Source organism: Dicentrarchus labrax, unplaced genomic scaffold (assembly GCF_905237075.1).
Source record: "Dicentrarchus labrax unplaced genomic scaffold, dlabrax2021, whole genome shotgun sequence".
Classification (NCBI taxonomy): Eukaryota; Metazoa; Chordata; class Actinopteri; family Moronidae; genus Dicentrarchus; species Dicentrarchus labrax.
Genome location: NW_026136704.1, coordinates 23091923 through 23111659, shown reverse-complemented (window position 1 = coordinate 23111659; position 19737 = coordinate 23091923). Strand labels below are relative to the sequence as shown.

General features: G+C 40.3%; 1 protein-coding gene across 11 annotated transcripts; it reads right to left on the bottom strand.

Moving 5' to 3' along the window:
- Positions 1-171: 171 nt before the first annotated feature.
- On the bottom strand, positions 172-19253 carry picalmb (phosphatidylinositol binding clathrin assembly protein b). Of its 11 annotated transcripts, none has more exons than XM_051397633.1 (23): positions 18493-19253; positions 13100-13242; positions 12882-12957; positions 12656-12758; positions 11601-11694; positions 11302-11413; positions 11101-11207; positions 10955-10996; positions 9771-9856; positions 9411-9534; positions 9160-9293; positions 8327-8427; positions 8016-8168; positions 7521-7604; positions 6047-6139; positions 5683-5793; positions 4511-4627; positions 4371-4401; positions 4145-4244; positions 3915-3974; positions 3264-3416; positions 2814-2919; positions 172-1633 (listed from the first exon to the last, which is right to left on the bottom strand). In XM_051397633.1, exons 1-22 carry the CDS (start codon positions 18620-18622, stop codon positions 2827-2829), a joined length of 2247 nt encoding a protein of 748 aa, XP_051253593.1. In that variant the 5' UTR covers positions 18623-19253; the 3' UTR covers positions 172-1633; positions 2814-2826. The 11 variants fall into 11 exon arrangements, with proteins under 11 accessions (XP_051253593.1, XP_051253594.1, XP_051253595.1 ...); XM_051397634.1 differs by having other exon boundaries at positions 9160-9287; XM_051397635.1 differs by having other exon boundaries at positions 3312-3416; positions 18493-19251.
- Between the last annotated feature and the right edge of the window lie 484 nt (positions 19254-19737).

Sequence of the window (19737 nt, the reverse complement as noted above, 5' to 3'; positions counted from 1 at the left end):
TTATTTTAGTATTTGTCAAGAGCTGCTTGGGTGCAAGTACTATATGTTTTATAAGCTTACACTAATCCTCCTATTCGACCAGACAGGCAGCACAAGTCTAAACCTTCCGAGTTCAGAAACAACAGATTTTACATTCAGCTTTAATAAAGGAATAAAAATGCTGTACAATAGTTTGTGGAAGCTGCTCTTTATTTGTAAAAGAAAGAAAAGACTTCAGTCATTGTCTGCTACACGTTCTAATTACATAAAGAAAATATCTGCGGAGACAAACGCAGAGAATATCCTGAATCAAACTTAGGTAGAGTCAAATTTGATTGAATTGCTTTCATATTTCATACATCTTTCACTTTTGAACAGTCAGTTTTTATATACACAGAGCACCGATCAACAGTGCTCCTCCACTCCACCCTGGTCCTCTGGATCTTTTATACAATTAATTTACATCAAATCTGTGACTCTTTTCCCAATTAGCGTAGCGACGGCTAACCAGCAAGCAGACACACTCCGTCCTCTCAAATCCCAACCCCACCTCCCGCCCTCGACCCACCCGCCCCCACCACCCTGACTCCCACTGAGGAACTGTAGTGTGGAAAGATGTGTGCAACATGAAGACAACTCTTTCACATTCAGAGTAAAGGCAGCCTTGAATACGGTCAGTGAGTCAATGGCATGCCAAGCTTAAAGCAAATGGAGCCCACCACCCAGTGCGACGCTTCAGATTCGTGGATGAAGTGTTTTTTTCAACTAGACAGGAAACCGATCCATTGCAAAAAACCCTAGGCACAGAATCGACTATATACTGTTAACTGACTCATACTCTAACCCCTGCACTTAAGTACAACAGAGATTGTGAAATCTTTCATCTAGTAAAAAATGTTCTTAACACAAAACTCGTAGAATATTTAGTGCTCTATCATTCCGCTTAATAGGTGTAATTTATATAATAGCTATTTTTAACTCTACCTCTCAATGATAGTCCTTGTTTAATGCTGAAGCACTCCCACAGGTGTTCAATGTACTGTAGATTTTACATAATTTTTTTCCCCAATCTTAAACCAATAATCATAAATAAATACAAACAACACACAAGGAATGTCTACTGTAAACACGGTAAAAAAGACAAAAACTAAACAGGTGTAAACGCCATTAGCATCACTACTTAGTGACAGTTAAATAACTGTAGGGAATGGATGACTGGATGATCGGATCAAGAAAGGGAAGGACCGCTCTCCTTTTTTTTTCCTTCCACCCCCTCCCCGCTGAACATCAAGCCTTTACATCCAACCACAGTAAGTCCAAATACATAACATCAAGTTTCTCAGCACCCATAACTATCTTTACAGATTACACTGTAAAATGGATAAGGAATCCTCTTTAAGGGGGTTTTAGACAGCAGCATCACTCGACGTCTCGGACAAGTTACAGAATAATGGGTGTGAGCTATCGCCAAACGTCATTTGGACATGGTTACCATGGTTTCTGACAGTCGCTGCACCATTGTGTTCTTGACATGTCTGTATTTGGGGGTGTGTGAATGTTTCTCTGAAGAGTTAGACTGCAACGAGGACAAAGCTTTGCTGCTAAGTGCTTCATCTTCCGAGAGACACTTTTCTTCAAATTACATGAACTGCATCTGCAAGAAAGGCAACAGACAATGTTAGTGAAGGGCTAAAATGTGAATAATTAATAGGTTAAATGACTGTTTGCTAAACCCTTCCCGAGGACAATGTTGTTCTGGCCTTAGCAACCATAAGCACACACGGCAAGTCTGTCAAGCTTCACATTTATGCTGAGGTGGTGTTAACGTTGGGTGTAGGTTTGGTCTGCAGGTTGTGTTATTTTTAGCAAAAACCACAAGCACAAGGGCAAAGGGGGTAAAGGATTAAACTGTGTGTGTATTTGCTTTAAAGCTGCAATAGTCTGTCTGGCTAGCTAGCTTACTAACACCAGTATAAACCTAGCACTACTTCCATAGCCAAGGACATCAACTGACTACATTATTTTATTGAATTACAGGAGGGAAATGCCCGTTCTATCAATCTTGGATGCTAACAGGATTTAGTTTACTGTTAGCAGCTCTGTCCTGCTCTACTGAGTTTACACTGCAGGAAATGCTGCCAACATTAGCGTTAGCAATAAACGCCTTTTCTTAATTAAAAAGGGAAAATACAAACAGCTAAGCAACCAAACTGGGTTGTGTTAAAATAAGTAATTTTCTATATGAGAGCACAACCCTGCAATAAAAGAACAAAGTGGTTACTTTTTACATGGATCATTAATTGGGGAGAGCGATGACTTCTCTATGACTTTAAAATGAGTCAGCTGAAAACATTCATTCAGGAGACAGCACTTTATCCTAGAGTTAACCTTAGCTAAATTAGCTAGCTAGCCACAGCTGATCAAATCTGCATGAGTTTGATTTTGAAACTGAATTTCAATGGCAAAACTGATAGTGTTATCATTGTAAACTGTCTATGTGCTGTGTGAGAAAGGAACAGGAGTGGCAACAGTAACTTATGGGGACAGAGCCTAGCCAACAGTCAGTTAATTGGTCAACAATGGCTACAAGGTTCAGAGAAAACAGGTTTGAGCAATATGTGATGACAGTGGAAGAACAAAGGCTACGTCAAAGACACAGTAAATATGTCAAAACAAGCAAGAAAGCAACAAAGGTCAAGACAAAATAGGATCAATGAGAAAAATACATGTAGCATCTAATCAGGAGTATGCAAAGATAAAAAAGAAACAGAAGGGTATTAGCACTGGGTATGGGATGCATGCAGATGCACCCGCAAGCAAAGAGCATGCTGTACCTAAAGAGATGCTCTACAAGAAATCCTTGAGAGAGAGGTGTGCAAACGGGTCCTGTCCAGGGGCTCGGAGAGGACTCTGGCTGGAAGGACTAGAGGCTGCGGAGGGCTATTTCAGGAAGAAATACAGGAAGTAGGAGGACCAAAGGAGAAGTCAGAGTCAGTACAGACTGAAGGAGGGATGAGATTAGTTTGGAGAAGCCGTGATGTATGACAGAAGGGTTAATAAAAAGGAGTTGTTGGGGGGAAAACAGGGAGTCAAAACAAGGGACATGATTCACAGTTTTTTTTTTTTGTCCCTTTCAGCTCGAGAGAGTGAAGGGTCCATTGTTAAAACTGTCATCATCTTCAGCTGTATTCACACGCTTACACAGTGACTAATTATGGTACACGTCACAGCACAATGGATACACCTATTTACTCAACCTGATGACTGCGCAAATAGATACTGACTTCATTATGCATCAGCTTGGTGGAGAAGTCAGACTCCCGTGCACCCACCTGAGCACTAGACACAGAGCCAAAAGGGTTGGGTGGCCTCATCACAGGCTGGGAGTACATCATGGTGGGTGGATTCATCATCCCCATAGAGCCCATTGGTGGAGGCTGCAGCGTGTTGCACAGAGACGACAAAACTTCTTTCAATAATAGTGAACTTTCATTCATTTGCTTTGTAAATTAAAAGCCGCTACATGTAGAATTCTAAACATACTGCCTTTAAATCAACAGAATTTATCTAGGAGATGTTACACAAGTCAATATGCTGGTTAATCACATGTTAAATCACGTGTTACGAAATTGGTTCTAAATAGCAAATAACAAAGACAAGCCTGTGCCTGCCAGTGAAATTAAATATTTATAAGGTCAGAAACTATTGAGAATTCTCCTCCCTTCATTTTATTTATAAAACAAGACAAAAGCAAAACAACAGCTCACTTGACCCAGTTTAAGTGCAGTTCATTAATTCTCTAAATAACAATAAGCAGGTACCTGACATGAACTGTTTTAGTAAGATTCATAATGTAACATCCGACAATTTTTACTTTAAAAGGACTGCACAGAAGCTTGCCTGCTACTAGATCTACACATTGCAATTATACTGACCATGCCATATCCCATCATGCCTGTGGGTGTGGTGGCAGGGAAGGCCATGATTGACGGTGGCTGAAGAGACACAAACAGGCCAGTACATGTCTGAGTTTATAACACAAATGACCTCAAAAACAACAACATTGTACAATTGCATCGACCGGTCATTTGGCAGTAAAATAAGACAGGAAATATAGCCGGAGCAGAAATCATGAGCACTACAGTGAAAAGTCTGTGTGTGTCACCATGGAGACGGGGTTCCAGGTCGTGGTCGGTGCCGCTTTGGGCTGCCAGTTGGTGCCGCCGGTCATCCTCTTCTCCCCCGGCTGGCTCCAGTGGATGTCACTGTAGATTAAGACACTTGATGTTAGCACCAGCTTGTAACTGCCCTGAAAGCACAAAGCTGCTGTTGTTGTTTCTGTACAGTGGCGTGGGTGTGTTAGAGCCACACAGCACTGATCCATCACTTACTTTTTCATCGTGCCATTCCCAATGCCGAGGTCTAAAAAAGAGAATTCAAGGGGGTAGTTAGAGGTCCAAATGTTTTGCCAGTTTGTGCCTTAATTAACAGACTTTAATTAGTGCAGCTGAAAGCAAAGCATCACACTCACTGCCGACGAGGTTGGCCAGAGAGGAGTCAAGGTCATCTGACACCAGTTTTTCTGGCTGCTGACCAGATGGCTGGTTGCAACCGGCAAGAGTCGGTTTCAGGATGCCCCCGGCAATATCTGACGAGACATACACAGATAATAAACCTATTTGTTCTTATAGGGGTACAAATTAATTTTAAAAGTCACTGTGTCACTGTAGTTTTACAATGACAACAATGGAACTAAGTAGTTGTTATGGCTCAATACATCTGACCAATCACAACAGTTTTTTAATAATCATTATTGTTATTGCTTCTTTTTTTTTAAAGTATTTTTTGGGGGCTTTTTATTACCTTTAATTGATAGAGATAGCTGAAGGTAGACAGGAAAGGGGGGCAGAGAGAGGGGATGACACGCAGCAAGGGGCCGCAGGTCGGAATCGAAACCTGGGCCGCTGCAGCAAGGACTCTGCCTCGGTACATGGGACGCCAGCTCTACTGACTGAGCTAACCGGGCACCCCATTGTTTGTGCATTTTGTGCCTTTATTACATAGCCAACAGTAAAGAAGATGTAGGAAATGAGGGGAGAGAGATGATGTACAACATGTAACCATTTCAGAATAGTGGACGTGGTTGGCAACGCCCTGTATCAGTGCTCAGTGCTCTGCTTCGATAAGAGCTGTTAACTTAAATACACTAATTCTGGAGAAACATGACTCTTAAGATTTTAATTGGTCGCATATTCATTTTCTTCAAGACTCATTTTTTGATTTAAACGCAAAAAAAAAAACTGACTTTTCATTCCATAAATTACAAGTTTAGAGATTTTTTTTGCAATGCAACAAAGGTTTGACGTCAATTTTCTCTCCGCGTTGGTCAAATACACCAACACAGTGACATTCTGCACTTTTGGGCAGCTTGCAGATACTAACAGAGGAGTGGTAAAAATAGTGCAGAGAAGACAACAGTGTGTTCTTGTACCGGTGACTTGAAAGATCGGGCCGAGCGCTGCAGGTGTTTCAGCTGTATCTGACGTCAGGACCAGATACAGTGTGTGTCTAATATCAAGATCTCTCGACTACAGCTAATGGGCCTATGATTCATCATTTGCAAACTACAATTAAGCACGTCTACCTCAGTGAAAAAACAGAAATCTATATAATCTATCTTATATCTAAATGCTAAATCCTCACCATCAGAATTGAGGATGTTGCTGCCTGTCGCTTTGGCTCCAAAAACTGACTCAAAGTCCACTTGGAGACCCCCTGCTGACTGCTGTGGAGGACCCTGTGGCGTTGAGTATCCTTCATAAGAGATGAGAAAGAAGACAGTTCCAGTCACAGAGTTACATGAAGAGAAATTACTCTGATAAACTGATCAGTGCTTCGACTTTTGTTTCTTATTGTTTCTGCACTGGCCTGTGTAAGTACAGTGTCCATATATCAATCACTTTTTTACTTGAACGGAGAGTTGAATATCACAGTGGTCTCTACAGAATTGAAAACTAGCATTAGTCTACTGCTGAATATGCTGGTGAGAGAGCCTTCTGTACTCTACCTCTGAATAGACCTGCTACAGTAGAGGGCTCAGTGGGGAAAGGAGCCTGGTGTGGGAGGTGCTGGGCAATGGACACTGGACCACAGAAGGAGTCTGACACGCCACAGGAAGCAGGAAGACAAAGAAGAGAGAGACAGAGGAAGAAAGAGAGCAAAAGGAAAAGGCATTTCAAGGCCAGGCCAGAGAGACAGGTGTGAAATGATAACAATACAGGAAGAAGAAGCAATTTTGTAGTTGTTAAATTCTGGGTTGTAAAGAGTTGTATAAGGATAAAATAGTGCAGAAAAGTATTGTAGAAACCAAGAGGGAGGGATTTAAGGAATAGTTTGACATTTTGGGAAATATGCTTATTTGATACCACTCTCATGTCTGTACGCTGAACAAAAGCGACAGCCAGGACGCAATTAGCTTAGCTTAGCATAACAAGTGGGAACAGGGGCGAACTGCAAGCCTTGTTCTGTCCAAAGATAATGAAATCTGCCTCTAAAGCTCATTCATTGACACATTATTAAGTGTGAACACAACACGTGGGTTACATGCTGGACTATTTCTTGACAGGACCAGTTGCCGAGCAACCAGCGGACATATTGGAGACATACCGGCATGGTATCATTATTAGCGTATGTGTCATTCAATATGCACCAATATATAAACTGTGTATTGTATTTAGTTTAAAAAAATGCTTGTAGTTTTTTCTTTACTGATGTGTATCTATTTATTTTATTTCTATTGGTTCTTTATTTCTAAAATTGGTTGACAGTGTGGCCTATATGTACAATCACTATACACTTCACTCTATCGGTCACCAAAACAAATGAATTTTTCCTCATCGAGCTCTAGCATCTACTGTATTATGTATGCAAGTATGTAGCAGTGCACCTCTGCCTGGTGAATGTTTGTTTGGTGGCTCGTTCAACAAGCTATGGTGCACGAGAAGAAGTGTTCATGTGTGTAAGTTAGATAAGAATTTAGCAGGAAAGCTAGTGTGGTTCTTGTTCAGAGTCTGTGGCTCTAGTATTGTGTAGCAGGTGGCTGGCTGTTAGTGTGACCTTCTGCCTAGGATATGCCCATGACCATAGTGCTTTATGCAAATATGTTTCAAATTATGCTATTTGGTAGATGGAGAACAGTTTTACAAATAATGAATGCACAAACATATTTATAAATATTAATAAAAAAATCAATTTCACCCTTTTGGTTTTAGATTGTTTTCCTAAAAGGAGAACACAGAAGCAGATGTGTGTGGCAGCAGACAAATGGATGGATATGAGAGAGTTATAAATCTTCTAAGGCATGAAAGCAAATAAGTGTTTTTCCCAAAATGTCAAACCTTTACTTTAAAATTAGTTTATGTCCACATTTTTACCATAAATTTTAAAAATAAGAGCCCTTGGGGGTGGGGGGTTATTGCATAGGATCCTATGTTTGCCAGGGCTCAGGAAACATAGGCTGAGATGGTGAGCCATCATAGTACCTGAGATGGAGTGTTCTATCCGCACTGTGCGTTTGTAATTGGTTGAAACGGATGAGTTTGTGTCAATAAAGGGATTGTAACGATCTGGAGAATCAAAAATAGTGTTGGTAAAAGAAGAACAGGTTTCAACTTAAAGCTCTACGGCACGTTTGTATTACAATGCAACACCAAACTGTTCACTAAAAGAGAGGATGAAAGGTAACTGTGAAGCAAAATGAGTGTATGGCCTCTATAGTGGGACATGGAGGGTCCTGGTTGATAAGAGCATGTAAGAAGTGTTCTCACTAAAAAAAAACAACATAACTTGAGCTTGGTATGAACTGCAATGAGGTGCATTGCTCAGACAGAGAGAAGAGAAAATTTAGACATTTGCACAAATCAACATTCAAACTAAAGCAGCACAGTAAACATGCAAGCTAGTCATGCTTATAAGTGACTACAGAGAAATGAACAAGAACGACAAGACTTTTGAGGAGAAACAAAATGAGCCGTTACCACCAAACATTTCATGACCAGATGTCCTAGAGGAAAAGCTAACACCGTCTGAAGACACGACAGGTAAGTGAGTGGCATCGACAACGAGTTTTGAGAGGAAAGGGTTAAGGTTTGGCATGGATTCATCTCCAGCTTCAGCAGAGGTGAAAGGATCTAGGCAGGCAGAGGAGAGAGAGACAGAGAAAAAAAGGAAAAGACAGAAAAGAGTGGAGAGGAAGAGGTGGGCATCAGAGTCAGACAACAACAAGAGAAGGAGAGCATGCAGAACATGTCACTGAGAAACACAGATGTTGGTTGGAGGTGTTCTTTACCTGCCCATGCTGTTGCCACTGGAAGCCCTGTTGAGCCTGACTGCATGGAGGGCTGGAAAGTTGACTGCAGGTCAAAGAGGTCACTCTCCATCTTCACCGCACTGCAGGCAGAAAAACATTTTTAAACTCATTTTCTAAAGGACCCCCCGCGCCCCCTTTATTTGTGCACAAGCATGAAAAACAAACACAAAATAAAATGTTAACAGTTCTGGAGCCCTTTTGATTGATTTCTGATTCTGGTCTAAAGGGTCTTCCAAGTTAATGGTCAAACAGACTAAAATATACTATACTATACTATACTATACAGAGACACAAACAAGGTGACAATGTAGATTAGTTTTATTTTTAACTAAATTTCTCAAGTGATCTCAGGAAATATGAGCTGTCTGGTCCGCAACTTTATTGTTTTGATGTACTCTCACTGCTCTCATAGTGTCATAGAAAAAAAGCTGAAAACCCATTGTAACAACAGCAGAGAGACACAGTTTGCAACTAGCTGCTGGACATAGTGGAGCATTTAGCAGCTAAAGAGTCACATATTTCCCTCAGAGGTTGGTGGAGACCAAAAACAGAGCTAAACAAAGTGAATATCAAACTTTTATATTCACCAGGTGACCAGAAACACTACTGGATGTGTGTGTGTTTGCTAACAACTTGGCCATATCAACTTAAGAAGTGAGGATGTTAAGGTTAGTGTTCACAACTTCATCACAGGTTTAATGCCCCTGAAGTGGAACTTAAAAGGAATGCATGGACTAAAAAACTAAAACATGTATAAAATAGTAAACAAATTTCCATACTAAAGAGGGATATAGAGTAGATCTAAGCAGTACCCATTAGAGCAGCTGGGTGTAGAGAAGAGGTCGATGGCTGGTGCTGTGCTGATAGTGCCTCCGGTGGTGGAGATCGGCGACGTATCAGTAGTGGCGAAGGAGGGCCTCTTGGACAACTCTTTGAGCCTCTGTTCCTGAGTGAGTGTGGAAGTCGAATTCAAACATACAGGCAACAAAGACACTGCAAACATGTTTGTTCAATGCATGTTAAGTGCAATATTGTTGGTTTTCTATAAAAACAACAAACCCACCTTCAGAGCTTTGAGTCGAGCCTGTTCCTCTTCGAGAGCTGCCTGCTTCTCCCGCTCATCCACTTTAGTGAAAGACATCCCCGTGCTGGCGAGCGACGAGACCGCATTTGACAGAGTGCTGGCCCTGCAAGAAGGGTACAAATTCACATCAAACTGTTTGATTTCCTATCTATTTTACTGGTTTTATTGTTACATTTTCACCATTTCTATATATTTTCTGTGTGCACCAGTCTCAAAGTCTTATTTTCAGCTTGTCAGTCATCTGTAAAGCAATTTGAATTGCACTATGGAAAGAGAGTGTGTGAGATTCAAGGAAAAGATGACAGTAATTGAGAAAAAGTGATGGGAGGATTAACGTACCTGCTGGCTGCAGTGGAGTCTTTGACCTTTTTGCCCTCTAAAGAGGCCAAGTGCTGCTCCAGAGCTTCAAGAAGGCTACTGGGAGCCTGTCGTGACAGAAAACACACAAGTCAGCAAGTTCCTGAGACACAGAAAATGTAATCTGTATGGACATCAAGACAGTGGTGGGCAACCGTGATAGACAAACTCATATCACACCATTAATCCAAGGTGTAAACAGCCAACTGATGTCTTTGATTAGGCGATTAGATTTTGCTCCACAAAGGTTAACTACCAACTTTGGGCTATTGGTTACCCACCACTGATCAATGACGGCATTCCAGCCAAAAAGCTACTTTGGATGAGAGTAACATCTGTGTGGGATGACGTACTGCACCACGGCACTTTCAACAACCTGGTCGTCGTTGAATTGGCCGTGTCTAAGCACAACGGGGCAGCCATTTTACAGTAGATGAGCTACACTGGTTTACACCTCAATAATGTGACCAAAGTGAACAGAGTTTACCACAGCCAGTGTTTTTTCCTTCAACTGTTTTTCACCACGATGTAGGAGACAGAGTCAGAGCAGAGGCATGCAAAAAGACAACACTGAAGCAAGTCACAGACATAGAAGAAGAGTGAAATGATAGTACTTACACAAACTGTGAACTGAAGTGGAAAGATAAGGGGGAAAATACAGAATATAAAGGTGGTGACAGTCAGAGGGGAATGCATTTTAGCAGCAGTTCTCCGGAGGTAAAGTATTTATGTAAAAAATTGGTTCCCATAGCAAAGCACAACAGTATGTGCAGTTTATTTTCAATTAGGAAAAACATCTAACTGTCACTGTGCAGATTTAATGAGTGGGTTGCAAATACAGTGCTCACTTTAAAACACCTTTATTTACTGTAGAGAGAAGGAAGAGAAGTCGGGGAGGGTAAGAAGAAACAGGAGAGGAAGCAGAAGAAGAAGAGGAAGAAGAAAAAGGACAAGAAACAGGAGAAGACCACCTCCTCTAGCAGACATGCGCTCGAGAAGGAAATCATGCAAAGTGTCTCATTTTAAAGATCATTTGTGTCGGGTGGACTATACTGTAGTTGGACAAAGACAAAGCTGATGAAAATAAGAGCAGTTAGAGCTGGAAATAAGAGGAAGAAAGCAAGAAAATACTTCTATTGGAGCCCCTGCGTTTTCAAATTGCTCACCTGTGAAAGGTCTGGAATGTCTCCTCGATCAATGCCCACCTGCTGTAAGACGAGAGCGTAAACAAAGTTACAATCGTGCCTTTGCAGCATCACTGAAGAATTTCATTTCATTCGAGAAAAAATGACAAACATTTAGTATAATTTACCTCCGCTACTTTGAGGAACTCCGATATCCGGGTCATTCGGGTGAGAAACTTCTTGTATATGTCCAAACCTTCTTTACACTGAGTCTTCTTCATGTCAAAGTATTTCTCTGTTTGGTGGAAAAAAAACACAAAAACACTGAAATGACCAACCTCAAAATGAACCAAAGACAAAGAGAAGGTTGAAAGCGGAAGTGGTCTTACCAAGCAGGTTGATAATGCCTTCATTATAAGCAGCAAAGAGCCTGATGGAGTCTTTGAAGAGGAGCATGAAGGCTGCATTGATGACTCCATTAGTCAGCTCGTTGGCATTGACCTGAGGGAAAACAATCAACTAACACATTTATCTTACAGCCTTTCCACAGCGATATGTTGACACAGAAAAACAACGTCTGCCTATGTGAACAAAGATAACGCATCTCGACTTTTGTTTGCAGCAGCCTCAGCACACCCTTTTTATTACACGAGCTGCAGAGCTGCGGGACGCTTCACCTTAAACTCACATTGAAATCGAGGAGGGCATCCATCTGGTTCTGAATAATGGGGATAGTCTTGAGCAGCTTCTCTGTATTCATGGTCCTCATTACGCCGTCCACCCTGCGTGGACACATGCAGAGTCGGAGCAAGAGAGGGCACAGAGGAGAGACGGAAGATGGAGGGCAGACGGAGGAAGGGAGAGATGGATGAGCAAAGCAGTGCAACTCAAAACACACTAACAGACTGACCCCTTTTTTACACCGATTACAGGGAAGCAACTGTTATTTTCATTATTGATTAATCTGATGATTGCTTTCTCAATTCATTGTTGTGTCTGTAAAATGTCAGAAATAGAGTAAAATGGTCGTTCTAATTCCTCACAACCCAAGGTAAAATCTTAAAGGTCTTGTTTTGTCCGACCAACAGTCCGAACCACCCAAAGACATTCAGTTTACTATCATATATATAACAAAGACAAGCATCAAATCCTTATAAGTGAGAAGCTGGAACCAGGAAATGTTGCATTTTTGCATTTTTTACAAAATGACTAAAATTATTTATTTGATTTTCAAAAAATAGTTCTTAAAAAAAATCTTAAAAATCATTGAAGCCTGTAATTATACTGTTGTTTTTGTTTCATGCATATTTTGACCTTTTTTTTTGCAATATTTTACATTGGAGACAAGTAGTGCTGAAATTATTTTCAACAATTTTGTTCCTATAAAAATAAACGTTAAAAGTTAACTTATCAAGGAAAAATTTTAATATTTGCTTTGTTTGTTGTTTTTTGTTTCAAGCTTTTCAAAATGTGAGGATTTGCGGCTTCTCTATTTTCAATCCTTTTAAACTGAATATCGTTGGTGGGTCAAACAACTTATTTGTAGACATCACACGCTGTTATCCAATCACCAATTGTGATTGGATAATTCACATATTATCGACATATTTCAAAATAAATGAATTGTTGAATAATTATAAAAAATACTGGAGATATTAATCAATAATTAACAAACCTAATAAACCTCCTTTTTCACATATGTAAAATAGAACAGTTTTAATACTACACAAAAAACGTTCTTACCCGCGTTTAACTTTTGTGAAGTCAAAGGCGACCTGTCTGTATGAAACAGCTTTCTCGTTCAGATATCGACTATACCTCCTGATAAATGTGGACATGTCGTAACCTTCAAGGTAAAACAGCAGTAGGAAGATTTAGTTTTACAGTTAAAAACAATATTTTCTTTGTTAAATGGTGCAGTAATTAAGAATGCTTTAAAACTGAAACAAATGAGAAATCAAATTGTTACCTTGTAAACCACTTTTGTCCAAAAAATTACTGAGGTTGAATAGTGTATTCCTTGAAGCCAAGTACTGGACAAAACGCTGTAGGAAAAGGTTAAACACAACACGAATGGTTAATAACACATTAACGCTCAAATAATCGGCTGTGAGATAATTTTATTTTTTTGTATTTCTGATTGAGTTTCCCGTTTTGTTAGAGGATGATCTAAACATAGTGTCTTACCTCGTTGCCATAGACCATGAGGTGGTGTGTAGTGATAAGTGACTTAAACACAACCACCCAGCTGGTGTTAGTGGTCCTCTCAAACAGCGAGTCAGCCAGTTGGGGAATGTTCACGTTCATCTCGTTGGTGCAGTGGATCAAATCTGAAACAAAAAGAGAAGCAGTTCATGTAATAATCAATCGAAATCAATTGTGCAATTAATTGTCAAAGGCTGCAAAACTAGTCCATCAAAATGAATGTGTCACCGAACCCCTACGTTTTGCTAGGTCCTAGAGGGGGCGTGGCCTTTGTGGCTACAAAGTGTGACACAGGAGGGAACAGCGAGCAGTGTGACGGACTTCGCTGGAGCTTTGACAGTCACTGGAAGCACATTCACAGCCGTTTGTAAAAGTTTCTGTGGTACCTCTGTTGTAACATTAGCTAAGCTAACGGCTCAGATAGGCTAACTCTCTCTGGTGTCTGTTGGGGACTGTAAGTAGCCTGCCAACACGTCACCTGCCTCCAGATAAGCAAATAGCAAAAAGTGCAATAGCCAGGTTTCAACCAGCACAGGGAGGTAGCTATGTATATTTATAGCAGAGTGCGTAGAATTCAAATATTTTGCACTAAAATGTCAAGATTCGGGACAGAATCAAGTTGAACTTCTCTTCTCCACTATACCATGCTTTATTCCTCAAATATTTTAAATATCAAGGCTGCAAAAACACTGTGAGATATATCTTAATATTCTTATTGCAACAATAATAGAGACAGAGCTGAAATTATTTATCTACAGAATATTAATTGGCAACTATTTTGGTAATCGCTTGAGTCATCTTTTAAGCAAAAATGCCAAAAATGTAAAGCTCCAAGCCTCTCTAATGTCAATACTTGGTGGATTCCTTTGCGTTACAGTAAAATAATTACCTTTTGGTTTTTGAGTTGTTAGTTGGACAAAACTAATGTGAAGACATCGCTATTTTTCACTATTGTCAGCAGATTATTCAATAATGAAAATAAGGTGAAGCCCTAAATATAGAGTTTATTTGTGTTTCGGTCATCATGTCGTGATATGTGGCTTGAATGCTGAATCTTCCTGTTCTTCAAGGCCCAACTGCAATTAAAGGAAGTCAAATTCTCTGAGATTAAATCACCCACCTAGTTTAGATCAGATGCTGTATGAAACACAAACAGTCACAGCCAAAATCCCATTACATAATGGATACTGAGGTGAGTTGAGTAATATAAGTTGATTGTACTAATATCACAATATTGTCTGTAAGCTTCCCTGAAGTCTGAACTGAAGGTGTCAGGCTGTGCGTCTATGACAGTAAGCTAGGTTTACTCATAGAAAACCCTACGTACTGTGAGTTAATGCAAACAAACACCTGCCGCCTGCTATGAAAAAGTAAAAAGTCTGAGCCAAAAAGAGTCTCTTATGTGACTCACGCTCATGTCCTCCACAACAGGTCACGTGTGTGCAGTTTGTTTAATTTGGTAACCTGTGAGTGGCATCAACAAATCCCCAAGGTTGAAACACAAACTGCCATTATTTAAGAGAATATTTTTAAATTTAGTCAAGAAAAGACTGAACATTTTTTCAAAAATGTATCACCAAACACCTCCATCAGTTTAGTGGAAACCTGCACTGAATTAGACAAATTAGTGGATTTAGAAACTGAGATGATCATTTAACAGTTTTATCTTCCTACACTTTGTTAAATTAACAGTTAAATTAGAAATATGAGAGTACGTTGTTAAAAAGCCCAAACTGTGAAAAATCTTTGTAATTGTATTTAACTTTAAAAAATACTCTAAAATACTGCGAGTAAAAAATGGAGCAACAGTGAATTGAGCAAGGATGTTTTCTACATATAATCTGCATAATAAAACAATAAATCACCATCTTGTTGTGCCAGTGCAGTCAGGGATCACTGCAGCACGAGTAGAAACTGATTGTGTTGTTCCTATTTTGATTGTTAATGGCAACATAAAATCCTTTTAACGGACCAACATAAAGTGCGAGGCATTAAGCTGTTTGTGACCAAACATGTTCTGCCCCACTTCCTCTTCTCATATGTTCACCCATGTGCTGGTTGAATGATGTTCGTCAAAGCAGCGCTAATGACCCTGCCATTCACAGCAGTGATCAGACTGACGGGGTAATTGGGCCTCCCTTTCTGTCCTATATTTGACTTTTTAAAAGGCGGGGGACTTTAAGTAGGACAGGATAACCTTCCAGAGAAGCAGCAGCAGCAGCAGTTAGCATGGGTGGCTGAACTGCCCAGAGAAGAAGATGATGACGAGCAGAGGAGGTGGGGGAGGAAGAGGAGGAGGACGACGACTATGGGGGAGAATGATGCATTGACAGCACTGTCATGTTACAATCAGCCTGCTAAATATTCACAGTGGTTGACATGAATGACTTCTGATCTAATTAATTCATGGGACACAAATGTATTCATGTAACAGTTGTGATGGTGCATGATGTTACTTAAAACTCTTCCATTTAAACAAATAATCATTAAGGCGGGGTTATACGGTGGGAATCAATGTACTTAAATCACAATTTCATCAATTTAAGGTATCATTAATAATAATATACATATATAATAATCTATATACCAAAATATTTTTCCAATATCTGATTTAAAACCAATGTAACGAACTGTAACTCCTCTATGTGCTGAACGTGTGAAACGAAATGTAAATTTGTCTTTAATTTGCTTTAAATAATTGATTTGTAGACTATTTTGTGAAATAACGCACTGTTGTATAATCACGGTGTCATAATACGACTACTAGATGATTTAAAAGTGTTTAATTCTGTTATTATAATATTGATGTATTGACCAGTAGCACTGATCATGTGTAGGGGCTGCATGTCAAACCTCAACACTGTTTGGTTACTGACCAAAATGTGTTTGTAGCACTGATTACTCAAAATAGTCACAAATCATAAAGCTGTAATCAAGTGTCTGGTCAGATTAATAATCTTGTTTACTTAAAGGTTCCCTGCGGAGCGCTTCACATTATTCCGCTGATCAACAGGTGGCGGTAACACACCAAGATATGCAACAACAAGCAGCCAAGGGAGAAAAGAAGAAGGCTGCAAGATATATGTAAACACGGATGTAAACAATGCTGGATTTGAATAATAATTTGAATAATTCACCTTTGCAAATGTTTTATGAGGAAGTGAATGTAGCAACACATTTGTTAGAGCTTGAGGAGACCCACAATGCACTGAACATAAGAAACATCGAATGTAATATAACTTTTTTTGGTTTACTAGAAAACATCACGGGGCACCTTTAATATTTTATCGGTTTAGGATGTACAATCCAAATTTTTCCAATTTAGAGCACTTTTAGGCCAATAAGTATAGATAAAAAGGTTCATAAAAAAAGGCAATTTTCGAGCAAAAATGTCAAAAATATTTTTAGGTTTTGGACAACAAGTGTTTTCAAGACATTGCCAGTGCACCTTCAAAAGCATTTTTCACCAAGGCCAAATGATTAATCAACTGATCGAGAAAGCATTTGGCAGATTACTCAAAAATGAAAATAATTGTTAGCTGCACCCCTAGATTGTATGTACGTATGTATGTATGTATCGGTCTATGTATGTATCGGTCTATATCAGTTTCAAAATGTTGCCAATTTCAGAAAACCTTCTTGTATTTCAACAACATTTAACAACTTTGGCTTCATATTTTTTAATGAAATAAGGGTGACACCTTATTTGGATAGTCTGCCAACAGATAGTTTATAGCTCATTTGTAACATTTCAGCAGCGTATTAGTTGAGATTCAACAACTGTTTTCTGATATTACACTGTAGTTAAGGTTTAGTTAGGTTTAGGCACATAAAAACATCTTGGTTAGGGTATGTTCATGAATTGTCACATATATTCTACCCTGTTAGAGATCTACAGACAAAGTAAAACAGCTGAAATGTTATTGCAGACCATCCAGATAAAATGTTACCAAAACAGTGTTGAAACAACACTTGTATTTCTCTGTAAGGTCATAAAAAAGGACTTAAATTCATGTATTGTATCCACACTAATATCAAGCTAAACTGTGCATTCCTTCATTCCTAACACTTTCTCTAAACAGAAAAGAAGGTAAAACATGAAAAAGAGTTGATTTAAATGGCTATAATTTCTGCTAGAAACCATTAAGCTGACTTAAAGAATCCTTTTAAACTTTTAAAACACGCTTGCTGCTGTGTTTGCCTCATCATGACTCCTTTGTTTCAACCTGAAACAAGATGACGCTGTATTATTATCTATGTACATATGAGACACGCCAGTCACGATGAGCCAACAGAGTGTCACTCTGCCAACTTTCACTCATCCCACCTCCGTGGGAAGTCGCCTGAGTGGCACAACAGGTGTGGAAACCTGCAACTTTATCATTAAAGTCACCAGAAATAACCATTATTACCAGTTAAGACAGGATGATACAGCATGAACCTTTTTCCGGGAGTGTTACTGAACTCTTATGATGACGCAGGGCCTTCATAAAAACCACTTTCATTACTCCCATACATTTGAAAGTGCAGATCGATATGCAGAAAATCTACCACTGCATCTCTAAGCACAGACAGGCAGTGACTCCTCTGACTGGGAGTGCATCAGACTAATGATCACACGAGGATTTAAGCTCTTATGCTTACGTCAGGGTACATGCAGGAGTCTGCCTGACCTGACATCCTGAGGTAAAAAAAGGGAAGCAAACTCCTTCTTTTGTGGCACCTCAGTGATTATTTCTTAGGGTATGAAGCATCATGAGAATACAGCAGGTGTCACGTTACTTCACCCTGTAGCTGAAACAGACACTTGTCCTGCTGCAGGTGCACCAAGATGGGAGCTGAAACTGGATTGCAAGCATTCCTGTAAATGTTAATTCAGGGCCTGTGAGTGCAGGGGGCCCCTATACCGGTCCACACTGATTTATCAAGGTTCTCCTGTTAGAGACCAGTCAAATAACTATGTATACTGGGTGTGTGAGCTGAAACATTCAAGCTGTAAATCAGTGAGTGAATATGAGAAAGAGAAAGAGAGCGGATTGAACAAAACCAGACAGCTAGACAAGCTAGTTTGACAGCAAATTAATGGCAAAAAAAAATGTAAAAGGGAATCATTTATAGGTGTAAATAAAGCGTGGTACAGCTTTAAAACCCTCTTAATTATGTGTAGCCGTGTGTGGACAAGGCCTGTGCTCGCTGTTAAAACAATATAATCTCCTGACATGAACCAGCAGTAGCATTTAGCCTATCCTGAGGCTTTGAGGCCTTGTAGCTCCTCCATCGCCATAACTCAGCGGCGTCTCTCTGCTGCGGTGATTTAACTTGAAACACTGTTACACTGTTTTTGTTGTTTCCTTTTCTTACAAACAGATACTCACAATCCAAATGTTTCTTTTTCGGGCCCATTACTTCGTGAGTGGTGGCCTTGCATACTGTTTTCGACACGGCGGATCCCGTTACACTGTGCTGGGCTGCAGTTATCCGGTCCGTAATGCTCTGCCCCGACATCTTCGCTCACTCAATGCAACAACAACACAAAAAAAAAACCCCACAGACTTTTAAGAATTCAAGCTTCGGTTGGGTCTTCGGAGGCTTTAGTTGTAAAAAAAAAAAAAAAAAAAAAGAAAAAAGAAAACCTCCACCTCGTCCGCAACCTTTTGCCGGACCCCCCCTCCCCTTTATTTCCCCACCTTGGTGGAAATAGAAAAACTAGGCTATGGCAGACCAGGACCAGGGGAGGGCGGAATAAAAAGAAGCGGAATCAGACAACAACAATCAAAAAAATGTTAGATTGTTTCTTCCTCGTTGCGCCGCTCGGCTCCGTCTTTCATTCAGATCTCAGGGGTGCCGTGATTGCGGGGTCCACTCGCTGACTCATCCGACCCGGGTCTCTGTGTCGCTCTCATCCCGATGTGGCACACCGGATCCCTGCCTGCCTGCCTGCCTGCCTCCGCCGCTCCGCCAGTCGTCGCCGCTCCTGCTCCTCCTCCTCCTCCTCCTCCTCCTCCTGCCGCTGCCGCCGCTGCTCGGCTTTAAAGCGCTGCGAGAGGAAAAAAAAAGACCACAGAGGAAGGGGAAATGGCGGGCCTTGGCTCTGCTCAGCCCTGCACACAACACGCCGCCCTGCAGACCCTGAGTCAGATCTTACACCGCGGAGTGTGCATGAGGCCCCGCTGTGGTGCAGGTGTACACCGACTGACCGCAGTCCAGCTGGATGCGGAGGGAAGGAAGGGAGGGAGGGAGGGAAGGAAGAAACAATGCACAAATGCTCAATCACAGGAGCGCCAGAGGCCTGGATGAGAGGATGAAGCCTGTATTGATTGAGGAGTGGACAGAAGATGATAGAGTGAAGGAATGAACCAGAAGACTTTTCAAATGCAATCTTCTTACAGTGACCTTATTTTACTTCATAGCATTTCAAATCATTGTAATAATATTATAATAAAGATTTGCTTTTTTTTAAAATGTATACAGTCCAAAATAGGGATATTGTCTGATTCCCAATTATAACAAACTGAAATAATATATATAGGCTAATATATATTTGTATATACATCATGTTTATTTCCTTATACGAGCTGCTTATACAGCCTTTAAGTAGGTCTACATTTACTCAAGTACTG

What these genes read in the sequence shown, in the direction of transcription:
- picalmb (XM_051397633.1), bottom strand. Translation starts at nt 18,622, where the DNA reads ATGTCGGGGCAGAGCATTACGGACCGGATAACTGCAGCCCAGCACAGT. An exon ending in ATGCCCTCCTCGATTTCAAT is followed by an intron (nt 11,414 to 11,600) that starts GTGAGTTTAAGG and finishes GTTTTCCCTCAG; the next exon opens with GTCAATGCCAACGAGCTGAC. An exon ending in ACACCCAGCTGCTCTAATGG is followed by an intron (nt 8,428 to 9,159) that starts GTACTGCTTAGA and finishes TTCTGCCTGCAG; the next exon opens with TGCGGTGAAGATGGAGAGTG.